The 13,937-nt window shown below is 35.0% G+C and overlaps 1 protein-coding gene across 1 annotated transcript; it reads left to right on the top strand.

Annotated features, from left to right (window-relative positions):
- The first annotated feature begins 6,364 nt into the window (after positions 1 to 6,364).
- On the top strand, positions 6,365 to 8,851 carry LOC128202242 (uncharacterized). The gene is made up of 2 exons (XM_052901831.1): positions 6,365 to 6,481; positions 8,444 to 8,851. Exons 1-2 carry the CDS (start codon positions 6,437 to 6,439, stop codon positions 8,798 to 8,800), a joined length of 402 nt encoding a protein of 133 aa, XP_052757791.1. The 5' UTR covers positions 6,365 to 6,436; the 3' UTR covers positions 8,801 to 8,851.
- The last annotated feature ends 5,086 nt before the right edge of the window (positions 8,852 to 13,937 follow it).

Genomic DNA, 13,937 nt, shown 5'->3' with positions numbered 1-13,937 from the left:
TATTATAATATTTCTAATGTCAAATAAAAATTACAAACAAATTTACCAGAGGGACACTTTGTACAAAAGTCGATTGCTTGGGTACCTCTGTCCCATTCGTGTTTCAACCGTGAAGCAGTTGTGTTTACATGGCTGTGTTTCGGTTTGAAGGGTGGGATATGGCGTGAATTTACTGGGTACAGAGGAATAACATCTGAGTCCTTAGGAATGGCAATGCATGGGGGGGGGGGGGGTATCATGGGCGAAACAGTATACCCTGTTATGTCCATGGTACTACTCATGTCTATAGGCGACGGTTGCCACTTTTCATCAGGTGGGCCGTCAACTTATATATAAAATGAGGCATTTAAAACGTAAACGTTTCCTTCCTTTTTTCCTCAATTCTTCCTCCAAACCGTAGGTGGTGAAAACCACCAACTAATACATTCCCAAAGAGGGTTGACGTCAGGCAGGCGGCCGGTCGTAAAACTATAAGCCAAATCCTTTAGTGAATGGATAAAACCATATTACGCCGACCCCAAATAATAATTGGGATAAGGGTAGGAAGATGATGATGAGGCATTTAAAGAAAAAGTGCCTACAAAAATTTAAAAGGCAGGCGACGCACAAGCAACTCCTCTCGTGTTCCAGGTGTTCATGGGTGACGGTAGCCACTTTCCTTCAAGTGTACCGTCTGCTCGTTTGCCTTTCTAATAATAAAAAAAATACTATTATGAAACGTGTGAGGGTGCGAAATAGGATAGCAAACAAGCTGACGGCCCACCTGATTGATGGTAAGTGAATATGTTACTGAACTAGGTGTCTTGTGGAACTCCGTATCACTGGTTATTTGATTGAAATTATTACTATCAGATATCTTTATATTTATGTTAGTAAGTTAATCATTAAAGATCTGATCTTCAATTTCTCGGAATATTCGTGGCTGTTTCGTTTTGTCGCATGATAAATTGTGTATCGTAACAAAAGACCACTGTCACAATTTATGAAACTATTTCGGAGCCAGTTTCTTTCAATGGCCCGTCAACTGTGTCGCGGCAAATAAAAGATTACGTGGCGTGTTTCGACGTTAAGAAATTACTCCGTCTGACATCACGAGTTGCTTTTGTACGAGAAGTTTCGAGGGAAGAGAGATATTTTCTCTGATTGGCAAGAATCATATTAATAATATATGTAGCTAGTTATTATTGGCATCCTCCGCGCGACCGAATTATAGTGATAGAGCGCGACAAAAAATACCCAAAATGAAAGTATAAATTCTCTATTTAAAAATGCATGGAGTTTACTAAAATTCGTGACGATCGTTTGAGTCGTAGTAAACAAGCAATTAAACACATTTTCATATTTATAACGTTAATAAAGATTTATAAGTGAATTTTGGATTTTTTCAAGATTAGAATGAAATAGTGATTATACAATATTTACGTTACAATTTTGTTATAATTTAAGATCTATAGTCCATCATTAAATCGAAAAGTACTCCGTGTTTGTGTCCGTGTATGGCCATCATCTAAGGACTGTTCCTTATGGCAGTCTATGGGGGAGGTCTATGTTAAGCAGGGAATATATAAGGGGTGATATGATGACAATGATGTCTAATTTATACCATGGGTTACCCATTTCTTTCTTCCTTCCTGTGGGTGGGTACGCAAAAACATCTTTTGATTTTTTGGCGTATCTTCAAGAGTGCTAAACTGATTTTGTTAGTTTGAAAGTGACCCTTTCCGATTGTCACTGTCATTATGGTCTTATACCAATTGTCGTGTGTGATTACATATAGATTGCAAATATTCTCTCTAGTACGTAGAACAAAATCTTAAATGATAATGAGTCACTCGATTGTCTAAAGTATCAAGAAGTAATTATTTTATAACACTACATTAGACCCAACTGTGAGGTATCATTTCTTTAAACCTATCTCTTAACTTTATATTTTATTTTAATAATTTCTGGAAATTACCGTCATAGATATTTTCACTTTTTTATAATTAAAAGGCCGGCAGCACACCTGCAACGCCTTTAGTGTTGTGGGTGATCATGGGCGGTGGTAGTCACTTACCACCAGGTGAGCCGAATGCTCGTTTGCCCCCTGAGTTGTAAAAAAAAAAAATTCTGGCCATGTAGTCCCGACATAGAACATGCCACTCATTCCTTTCTTATAAGTGTCATAAGAGACAACTAAAGGGACTTAATATAGAGGAATGTGGAAATGCATATATATATATATATATATATATATATATATATATATATATATATATATATATATATATATATATATATATATATATATATATATATATATTCAGCAGTGAATAGTTAACTTAATAATTAATAAGATTTCGTTGTAATATATATAAATATTAAATTGAAATATCAAGAAATAGCGCATCAGAATTAGGCCCAATGTGTCACAGTTTAAATTAACCCGTATTTTTATTAAAAATTCAAAAGTTACAGCGCTCGATGTGATTTTAAACAGAAATGTTTTGTTGCGCGAATAAAAGGATTGTTGTGGGTTTGCGGGTGTTTTAAACAAACGCTCGTATAAATCTTTTGTGGTATCAATCTTGTATACAAAATCTGACCTCCTTTATTGCAACTTCAATTTTAAAGAGATTTAATAAAGTATCCAAAACTTAACAAGCTTTTTTTTATTATAATAGTAACTTTCTGATCATCATGATAGGCTAACAGGCCTGTTTTTATTCTCATCGATCACCCTTCACTGGTGCTCCGCCAGCGTATCCCGTTCAGCGTATCAGCGCAGGCGGGGTCCATTTTTCATCCACCAAAAAAACCACCTGCGTTAACGGTATACGCTGGCGGGGCACCAGTGAGAGATGATGGGTGAGAATGAAAAGGCAGGTCAGTTAGCCCATCGTCATGAATACACCTGGAATTCAGCATTGTGGTATCCAAAAGGGGCCACGTGGAGGTCGACCTGACAAGGTGTATCCAATCCCACTGCTGCTAGCAGTGGGATTGGAATTTTTTCATCAGTACACTTGTGCGAAGCCGGAGCGGGTATCTGGTATATTTAAAAAAAAAGAAGAACCTCTTTTCAATTCGGTTGTGTTTTTCTTTTATGTTTATTACCTCATAACTCCGTCTGTTATAAACCGATTGGGAAAACAGATTTTTTCCTAAAAAAAATTTACTCGCAGACATGTTATGGTTCCACAGAAATTTTATCGAAATCAGTTCAATAGTTTAGTTTTTAAGCCCAAATAACTCTTTTGCCACAATTGAAGTCGGTTTTTCGTGGAACAGAATCTTAATTTTAAAGTCAATTGAAAAGACAAAAACAAATTATCTACATATAAGTACATACATATCGCCTTCGGAAAGTAATGAACCTAAACGAATATACGTACGTATATACGTCTTCCTTATTCTTTCATGAATTCTTTTACAAAGGAGTGTAAAAAATCCTTTGTAAAGATTGTCAAATTGAATTAAACTTTTTGAAAGCAACGTTAAATTTGAGTGCGTTCATAAAATAATTGTATTGGCACATTTTCTCGTGTCGCTAGCGAAATACAGGGGAATTGTACTCACTATAACTGAATTAGGAGCTTTGTATAGCTTCTAACTTTTTGCCACGTGGATTAAATCTCCTTCTATTAGAATTTTGCGTAGTTTATCTTATATATAAAATTCTCGTGTCACAGTGTTTGTTACCAAACTCCTCCGAAACGGCTTTACCGATATTTGAAATTTTGTGTGCATATTGTGTAGGTCTGAGAATCGGCCAACATCTATTTTTCATACCCCTCAATGATAAGGGTGACCCACCCCAAAATATTATTTTTATTTTTTTGTAAATTTTTTTTTAATTTTATTTTGTTATAATTTAGCATTGAAAAATACATACAACTTTAAATTTTCATTGTTTTACGATCAACCCATGTATTTTAATCGAGATTTTTATATTTCGCGATAAGTGGTAAAATAACGTTTACGGGGTCAGCTAGTATTTTAATATAACTTTAACGGATGGACGCCCAACAGTTTGCTTACTGTCTGATAAAATTTGAAAGATTAGAAGCAGCAAATAATAGCTAGCTCTTGTTGCCAGAATTAAATCACTCGAAAGACCTAATTAGGGGGTTTCGGAAAATTACTCTAAGAAATTAATTCTCACTGGACACTGCAAACTAAACAAGCACATTGCCCAACCAGGCTTATGCCCAAGTTAAGTGTTTGCAGACCGTCACAATATATAAGCGATAGAAATGCATAATATTTGATATCTATATACTGAGTTTTCTGGACATTAATGCGATATCTATATTTACTACGAACGGGTTCTTCTTTTTCATGTTATATATTGGATAAGAAATTTTACCAGTGAGAGACTTTGTACAAATGTCGTTTGCTTGGGTACCTCTGTCCGTTGTGTTTCAACCGTAAAGCAGTTGTGTTTTGCATGGCTGTGTTTCGGTTTGAAGGATGGGATATGGCGTGAATTTACAGGGTACAGAGGAATAACACCTGAGTTGTCAGGAATAACAATGCATGGGGGGTATCATGGGCAAAACAGTATACTGTGTTATGTCCATGGTACTGCTGCTCATGTCTGTAGGCGACGGCTACCACTTTCCATCAGGTAGGCCATACAGCTTGTTTGCCATTCTAATTTGTATAAAAAAAAATGGCCTGGGATAGAACTGGCTGGAAGAAGATGCATGAATTAGTTGCGACACCGACAAGAGGAAACGCTTAAATGATAAGAAGTAGACTAAAATATAAATAATTTTATTTTAAAACCGCCAACGAGTACATGACATTCTAAAGGTTTAGAAGTCAACCTAAGTGAGAATGCCTATAGCATTAAATCCGTCTTTAGTATGACATTTTAATAATTATTAAGGTTTAAATAAATAAATAAAAAGAATATTTAAATCTGAATGAATCTACCTACGTATGCGGAGTTATTTATTATGATGAAATTAACTTTTAAATGTACAAAGGAAAGATAAAGCCTTAGAGGGTTTACTAAACAGAAAAGATGGAAGTAAATTAAAATGCCGGCTACTTAACCAAAACTTACCTGCTTCAATTAGCTCCACTTTATCCTTAATAGCTTAAGAAGCTTTTGTTTTGAGATAATAACGAGAACTTTCATAAAATATTCTGTCGTAGTTTGCAAGAAAATTCTGCATTGGATGCAACGGTGGCTCAGTTATGTACATAGTTATATTTTTAACTAGCAAATCTACCTTGGACGCAATTTACTATTGAATTTATTTAATAATATAAAGTTAAAGGATTTTATTGAACTTGATATTGTTTTCGGAATATCACTTTTTAGTTGTTTAAAATTTTTTTGTTTTATTCCGCTACATTTAGTATTAGTTTTTTTATTATTATTTCAGCCATTAACTGTTAACTGCTGGACATAAGCCTTCCCCATAAGTGGAGTTTTGTCAGTAGTTGCCACGCTTAGCAAGCAGATTGGCACCCTTAGTTAGTCTTTGGTGATGTTTTAAAAGGGATACCGCTGCCCATCTTATGACCATTGAGTTCTTTTAGTTGACTCTTACGACACCCGCGGGAAAGAAAGGGGTGGTATTCTATGCCGGGACCACATGGCGTATTAGTATAATGAATGGGTATAAATAAAAATCAATTGCACATTTTTTTTAATAGATGATAATGGCATGGTAACCCTGCTTGTGCTACGGTATACGACCTTACGACCCAGAAGGGGCACCAGGAAGGGATGATAAGTGAGGATAAAGCAGGTAAGTTGGTCATCGAATTCAACAATGAATCAATCACGATGGTTTACAGGGGTCCGCGTGGAGGTCCACCTGATAGGAAATATTGCTAGCAATGGTGCCACTAGTCCTCTCTACCAACAATCCTTTTCCCTCTCATTTGTCCAATGTATTGTAAAAGTATTGCTTCAGAACGGCTACTCGTATTTGGTTATTTCTTTTACGTTTCTAATTGTTGGTACAGGATTTGTAGGATAGAAAATTTTTGAAAAATTATACAAAAAAGTAAAAAAATTGGGTTAGAATCTCCATAAAATAAAGTGAAAGAGACAGAGAATGTGGTCTTATTTTCTTTATTAGAACAGCAAGAGTGGTTTTTTTTTAATATGTGATAGTCCGATAATGGATTAAACAATTGCTCAACATATTAATGATAAATGAATGAATACAGTTATTAAGCAAGAAAACTGTATTACACTTACAACCTGTTACAATTTTTATCACAATTAATAGACGTGTGTCCATTTATACATACATATCAGTTGACCTAGTATTACAACATTGTACTTTCACAATTTTCAATTGTTTTTAACGATAATTTAAGTACATATATTTACTTTAATGTATATATAGGCTTACAACTTCACCTGTTATATATATACATTGATCGGATCAATGTACAAAGTGGAATCGCACAAAATATTTTTTTAAAAATGTTTCGTTTCATTTTGATCGTATTTGCGGTTTGTTTTTTAAAGGTATGTAAAGATAGTGAGTTTATTATTTTACATATATCTTTAGTATATATTTTGTGATTGTAAGATTATATATTATTATAATACATTTTGAAGGTAAGGTAAAATAAGTTGAAGGCCTTTTAAATAACCATATAATATAATATAAGATAATAAGGCCGCCATTTGTATCTGTTATGTATATTAATATTAAACCCTTTTTTTTTGGTGCAATAAAGTGTAACATAAATAAATATAGTAATAATAAATAAAATGTATATAAAATTATAAGTAGGTAAACTTATTCTGGTGATGTCAAATAATTAAAAAATAAAAACTTGAAACATTTTATATACTAAGGAACGGTGTCTATGCATTTATATATAATTACTAATTATAAATCGTAATATTAAAAATACCGATATATTTATCTGTAATTTAAAATTTTTTATTAATTAATATTTTCATCAATTTTTCATCAGTTCATTATTCTTTTATAAATTTATGAAAGTAATTCACATATTTTAACCGACTATAAAACAGAAGGAAGTTCTCAATTCGGTAGATTTTTTATATTTATCATCTCATAACTCTGTAATTTATGAACCGGTTTGGAAAAATCTTTTTTATCTTATAGGATACACTTTCAGATTGGTCCTATTGAAGTTTTATGAAAATGAATCAGAATCAGTGAGAGATGATAGGTGAGGATGAAGCAGGTCAGTTAGCCCACCCTGATGAATATAACAATAAATCAATCACTATGGTTTCCAGGGGGTACCGCGAAGAAGTCGACCTGGCAGGGTATATCGCTAGCAATGGGGCTACTAATCCCCATTACTAACAATTTCTTCTTCCCCCAGTCTTACAAGTTGTGCTTTTTTTAAATGGGTGATAATGGAATGGTAACCCCACCCGCGCAATCGGTATACACCGTCAGGGCACCAGTGAAGGATGATAGGTGAGGATGAAGCAGGTCAGTTAGCCCATCGTGACGAATTCAACAAGAATTGTTCACGATGGTTTCCAGGGGAACCACGTGAAGGTCGGACCTAATAGGGCATATTGTTAGCAATGGGGCTGTCAAACTCCATTGCCAACAATCCCTTTCCCCCCGATAAGTTGTGCTATCTACCGTCATCCTTCCTGAGTCAATAGAAACTCTGAAGTGTTGCAATAAATATTTATAGATCCAACTAACTCCCTGTAGGAAAAGAGTAATATAACGTTGTTGACAATACATTATTTATTTCCATATAAAATATTTTATAGTCATTATTATGTGTATTTTATGAGCCATATATTTTTCAATCAAGTATCACATTGCTTCTGTGATCAGGTATCTATAAAACGTACAGATATAAGCACCTTTATTATCTGTTATAAATTGTAATATCAAAGTTTAAATGTAATCTTTATTAATGATATAAATGTGGAAGTCAGTTTATTATTTTTTGGCATATATAACGGTTTAATCACAAAATTGTTTAACATAGAGGTTTTCTGTACGTATACAGTTTTTATAGTAATTGACATTACGACCTAACTACTAGGTTTTTCTTTTTTTAATGGATAATAATGGAATTTATTTATTTTATTTTATTTATTTATTTATAAACTCCACCATGGTAACTCCACCTGAGCTAACGGTATACGCTGGCAAGGCACCACTGAGGGATAACAATTGAAGATATAAAAGCAGGTCAGATCATCGCGATGAATACACCTGGTATTCAACACGATGGTTTTCAGAGGGGACCACGGGAACATCGCTATATGTAGCGCTCCACTGCTTCCGGAATGGACAGTCTGGCTTCTCTGCAATTACCTTCAGGATGCTGTTGGCGTTGTCGCGGATCTTACGCTACTAGGAGGCAGTTCTCCTTCTCATAATGGCCAGAAACCGTCTGTATATGCTTTCGCCTAAAGTACTACAAAATAATAACACTACAATAGTAGCAGAGATTGAACATATTTCTTTTCCAGGATATTGATGCAGCCTGCCTCGCTAGCTACAGAGAACCCTGCACTTTCCAGTCTACATGTCCGTGCGCTTTCGCTGAATCTGTAAGCGGCGTAATCAGCTGCCCAAGCGCTTGTTCCGCTACTTCTAATCAGCTGTGTAATTGCGGACTACCTGCTTGTAGCTGCTTCAAGGACACGGCGAAAGTTTGTGATACATGCCATGCAAAAAAGTCACCAATGTGCTCGTGTTTGGCTAATCTTGATGTAGGATGCGACTGCGACGCGAAGAAATCTTTCATTTACTTCCCGGAGGTCGAATATCCATTGTCCTTGATAGAAATGAACCCTTTGTTCTTTAATACGTGTTGGTTTCCTTAATTATTAATGGCTATAATCATTGTTTAATTATCCAATAAAGATATTTCGTTACACATGTTTTTTTTTTTTTTTGGTGGGTGAAAATAGAATGGTAACCCTGCCCGCGCTAACGGAATACGCTAGCGGAGCACCAGTGAAGGGTGATAAATGAGAATGAAAACAGGCCAGTTAGCCCATCATGATGAATTCATCAGGAATTAATCATGATAGTTTCCAGGGGGAACCGCGATTAGGTCGACCTAGTTGGGTATATTGCTGGCAATGGGATTCTTAGTCTCCATTACTAACAAACCCTTTCCCCCCGTTACACATGTTTGTTTTTTATTTTTCCTTATTACGATAGTTCTAAGACTGATTCTTTTATGTGCATTCTTCTATCTATTTGTCTATCATATATCATTATATGTGCCATTATCTGTAAGCTGTTCAAAATAGATCTTCCATATAGACCGTCATAAGGAAGTTTTTTTATGGATGAAAATAGCGTGGTAACCCCCACCTGCGTTATCGGTATATACTGGCGGAGAACCAGTGAGAGGTGATAGATAGGTGAGGATGAAAAAGCAGGCTAATGCCAATCGTGACGAATTCAACGATAAATTAGTTACGATGGGATGTAACCTCTCTGTTACTAACAATCCCTTCCCTCCGTTATAAGGAAATTATGGCAGTTTACTATTGGAGATATTTTGCCAGTAGTTGCCACGCTTGGCAGGCAGGTTGGCAACGCAGAACAATTTTCAGTGATGTTTTAAGAGGGACGCTGCTGCTCGTCATTTGACCATTAGATCCCTTTAGTCACCTCTTACGACACCCACGGTTATTATAGGTATCCACAGGAAATAAAATAAAACTGTTTCAAAATTGATATAGTAAATCTATATTATATATGTATTATTGGTTTCCTTTTTCTATTTTTATGGTACATGAAATAGCGAACTAGCTAACAGCCCAACAGATAAAAAAATTTCAGTTCTAGATATGAACTTCTTTTCTTATTTATTTATTTATTCATTAGTACAAATATGTGTACATGGCGGACTTAATGCTAAAAGCATTCTCTCCCAGTCAACCATAGGGAAGTGTCGGAATACTCGAATGCGGTACTACTAATTATTGATATACAACATACTAAAATTACATATATAAACGAATAAATATATATAAATAACAAATATACTTACACATATATGATATATACACGAATTTGGGAATAATATAAATCAATTATTGCTCGGATAAAAATAAAAAGTGAGCGTGAACACTTTTTTTGAAAAACGGTTTAGTCGGTAGTCTCTTAATGGCATCAGGAAGCGCGTTCCAGAGTCGTGAAGAATGTAGGAGAAAAGAGTTTGAAGCGTAACCAGTACGGTGAGAATTAATTATTTTTTCTGTGAATATCGTAGAAAATATTAAGAAAAATTAAATACAAATGAATAAATAAAAAACAAAATATCAACAAACAACAGATTTTGATTCAGATAAAATATATAAAAAAAATAATATACAAATATCTACGAATAAAAAAAAGGACCAGCATTCGTATATCAACAACAGCAGACTTGTATATAGAAACTTTGCACAATACGGAGAAATATAAATGGAAACATTTTTTTTCTTGTGCCTCAGTTGATAAGTCAATTCACGAGTACGGTACGTCAATACAAAGTTTGATATGACTTCTTAACTTCAAATATAAGTCAGTTTTTTCAAAGAACAATGTAATTCCTTGTTCTTAGGTTTTTTTTTCTATTACATACCTATTTCACAGAACATTGCAACACACACACGTGCACGACGTACACACATACCTGTATATTTTTTTTTATGCAACTTAAAATATCAAACAAACTGACGGCTCAGCTGATGGAAAGTGGCAACCGTTACCTATTAGTAGTATTATGGACACAACAGAGTACACTGCTTCGCCCATGCGTTGTCATTCCTGAGGATTCAGGTGTTATTCCTGTGTACCCTATAAATTTACTGCCATATCCCTTCAAACCGAAGACACACACACACACAGCCATGCGAACATAACTGATTCATGGTAGAAACACGAATGGGACAGCGGACAGAGGACTTTTGTACAAAGTCTCCCTCTGAAATTGCGGCTTCATTTAAGCACAGAATGGTAGATGCTTTTGAATCGTTTATTCTTTTTTTATTTCCTTGTTTTATGTTTCAACTGTCCATTGCTGTCCAGTTGCCACATTTAGCAGGCAAGTTGGCAACTGCAGTTAGGCTTTGGTGATGTTTTAAGAGGGACGCTGCCGACCATTTGTCGACCATTAAATTTCCTTAGTCGCTTTTTACGACACGCACGGAAAAAAAAGAGGCGTCCCATTCTATGTCAGGACTATACGGCGAACAGATAAACTGATTATGTATAATACAAATACACATAAACCGATACATAATTAGGGATGATAGCATTTCTAAAATGTTGGTTCATATATCTGCAAATATCTATACTAGAGGAAAACTTTGTACAAAAGTCGTTTGCTTAGGCACCTTTGTCCTATTCGTGTTTCGGTTTGAAGGATGGGATATGGCAGTGAATTTACAGGGTACAGAGGAATAATACCTAAATCCTCAGGAATGGCAACGCATGGGGGGTATCATGGGCGAAATAGTATATTCCATTATGTCCATGGCACTGCTCATGTCTATAGGCGACCGTTACCACTTTCCATCAGATGGGCCGTCAGCTTGTTTGCTATTATCTAAGTAGCATAAATAAAACTTATAGATTGTTTGCAATAACATGGCGTTCCCATCGAAAATCCAAATTATTAAGAATGTGTGAGTAAGAATATTTAAGAGGTTTCGACCAAGGAATATAATACTTCTGTGGCCGAACCACTGAAGACGTCTCCTCACAAACACAAACAGAGCAGCAATGTCTGTATATAGTCATACATATGGAGCCATATCTATGTTCATGCGTGCAGTGCAATAAAATTGTTGGTTTACTAAGAAATTGTTAATTTAGCACTGCACGTGCTTAGGTCAATGTGTCGCCCCGCCAGTTTTGTATTAGATTCCTATATTTGTATTTAGTATATAAGATCATTTTTATTTCTTAACTAGCGGCCCGACCCGGCGTCGCACGGGTGGGCATTTTTACATTTTAAAAAGTGGCCATTAAGACTGCACACGCGACGGAAACTTAAAAATGGAGTAACTTCTCCTGTTTTCTCAACATTTCCCTTCACTGCTCTGCTCCTATTGATCGTAGCGTGATGAAAAGTATACTATAACCTGTCCAGGAGTATGAAGAATAATTGTACTAAGTTTCGTTAAAATCCGTCGAGTAGTTTTTGTTTCTATAACGAACATACAAACAGACAGACAAAAATTTTACTGATTGCATTTTTGGCATCAGTATCGATCACTAATCACCCCCTGATAGTTATTTTGGAAATATATTTAATGTACAGAATTGACCTCTCTACAGATTTATTATAAGTATAGATTTTGCCAGTTATAACCGAGCCATTGGAAATATACATTTTCACAAACCTTGTCGTATCAATACAACCAGCAACAATACACATTGAAGTAAAAAGGTGTTGGGGCGTGCCATGTGAACATAGACTGTCTATATACATTATATATTTATATTATTGTATACAGGATAAAGATCAACTGCGTTCTATTAAGAGATCACTTAAATGTTATTTTAAATGACATATTTTTAAGAAAAAAAAAAATACATATATGTAAGTAAAAAACATGCTACCCTACTCTTGAAAGTATGTTTGGTAGGAAGTAAAGGGATTACAATAATATCCGAGTTTCCCGCGAGTTTATCCCCGCCAAGTATATTTATGGGCCGTTTTATGTCTGAAATTTAACGAAACAGAAATTATAGCTAAGAATAAGACCGATTTATTGCGACAGCAACCATACTTCTCGGTCAAGGGTGACTAATGTTGCCACATATAAAGTATGGAATTAAAGGATAAAATTGTGCCTAGTATTTGCATTTTTATGGCATATACCGGTGTCAACCTAATTATTAAATTATTAATAATTAGGTTGACACCGATAATTATTTGCTCAATAATTTCACATAGGTACATACATACATATCTGTCTTACCTATCTTCCATTAAGGTAAAGATAAACAATGGAATGCCAAATGTTTCTATTTAAACAAGCCTCTTTTGCTTCCTTCACATGCATCAATATTTTCATCCAGGTTAGCCGGCTACAGGTGTTTTTAATTTGGCCTTTCTTCAACACGTCGTTTATTTGGTCGAAAAGAGGAACGTATCCTCTAGAGCGGCCCCTAACAACATCTCCATTCATTCTTGCTCGATAAATTTCTTGCGTAATTCCTCTTATAGAGGGAGACTTTGTACAATAGTCGATTGCTTGGGTACCTCTGTCCCATTCGTGTTTCAACCGTGAAGCAGTTGTGTTTGCATAACTGTGTTTCGGTTTGAAGGGTGAAATATGGCGTGAATTTACTGGGTACAGACGAATAACACCTGAGTCCTCAGGAATGGCAACGCATGGGGGGTATCATGGGCGAAACAGTATACTCTGTTATGTCCATGGTACTGCTCATGCCTATAGGCGACGGTTACCATTGTCCATCAGGTGGGTCGTCAGCTTGTTTGCCATTCTAAGTTGTATAAAAAAAAAATCCTCTCCATTCAACATTCCTTTATCTCGAGTATTTTTATCTCTACAACGTCTTTAAGTCCACACTTCTCTCTAATCACACTGTTTCTCCTTCTACTTTACATTATGATAAACTAATTTATTAGAAATATTTTAAATTATAAATTTTAATTAAATTTCTCCATTATGTAATTTTTTATGATTTCTCGTAATATCCTCCATAAATGTAAATGGCTGGCGACATTAATCGTAATTGAATTTTACGGTTCCACACGGTGGGTGACGCGGAATTTACGATAACTGCTCTACGCGTACACGTGAATGGGTAGTAAGCCTTTATTGATTGAGTGATGATTTAGGAAACATTTTGCAAGTTAAAAGAAATCTTATTTACAAGCATAATACATAATGTTTTTAATAAATTTTTAATTTTGACGAAATTAAAAATAAATGCGTACCAAAGTGGTAATTTGATAATATTTCTTCTATACTGTTATAATAA

This window comes from Galleria mellonella, unplaced genomic scaffold, assembly GCF_026898425.1.
Source record: "Galleria mellonella isolate WM207_F2 unplaced genomic scaffold, CSIRO_AGI_GalMel_v1 utg803, whole genome shotgun sequence".
Classification (NCBI taxonomy): Eukaryota; Metazoa; Arthropoda; class Insecta; order Lepidoptera; family Pyralidae; genus Galleria; species Galleria mellonella.
The sequence above is the reverse complement of the archived record's forward strand: the minus strand, read 5'-3'. Positions and strand labels throughout refer to the sequence as shown.

Bases quoted from the DNA above. Each gene is read 5' to 3' on its own strand.
- LOC128202242 (XM_052901831.1), top strand. From the start codon at position 6,437: ATGTTTCGTTTCATTTTGATCGTATTTGCGGTTTGTTTTTTAAAG. The intron at 6,482-8,443 runs GTATGTAAAGAT...TTTCTTTTCCAG, and splicing joins TTGCGGTTTGTTTTTTAAAG to GATATTGATGCAGCCTGCCT.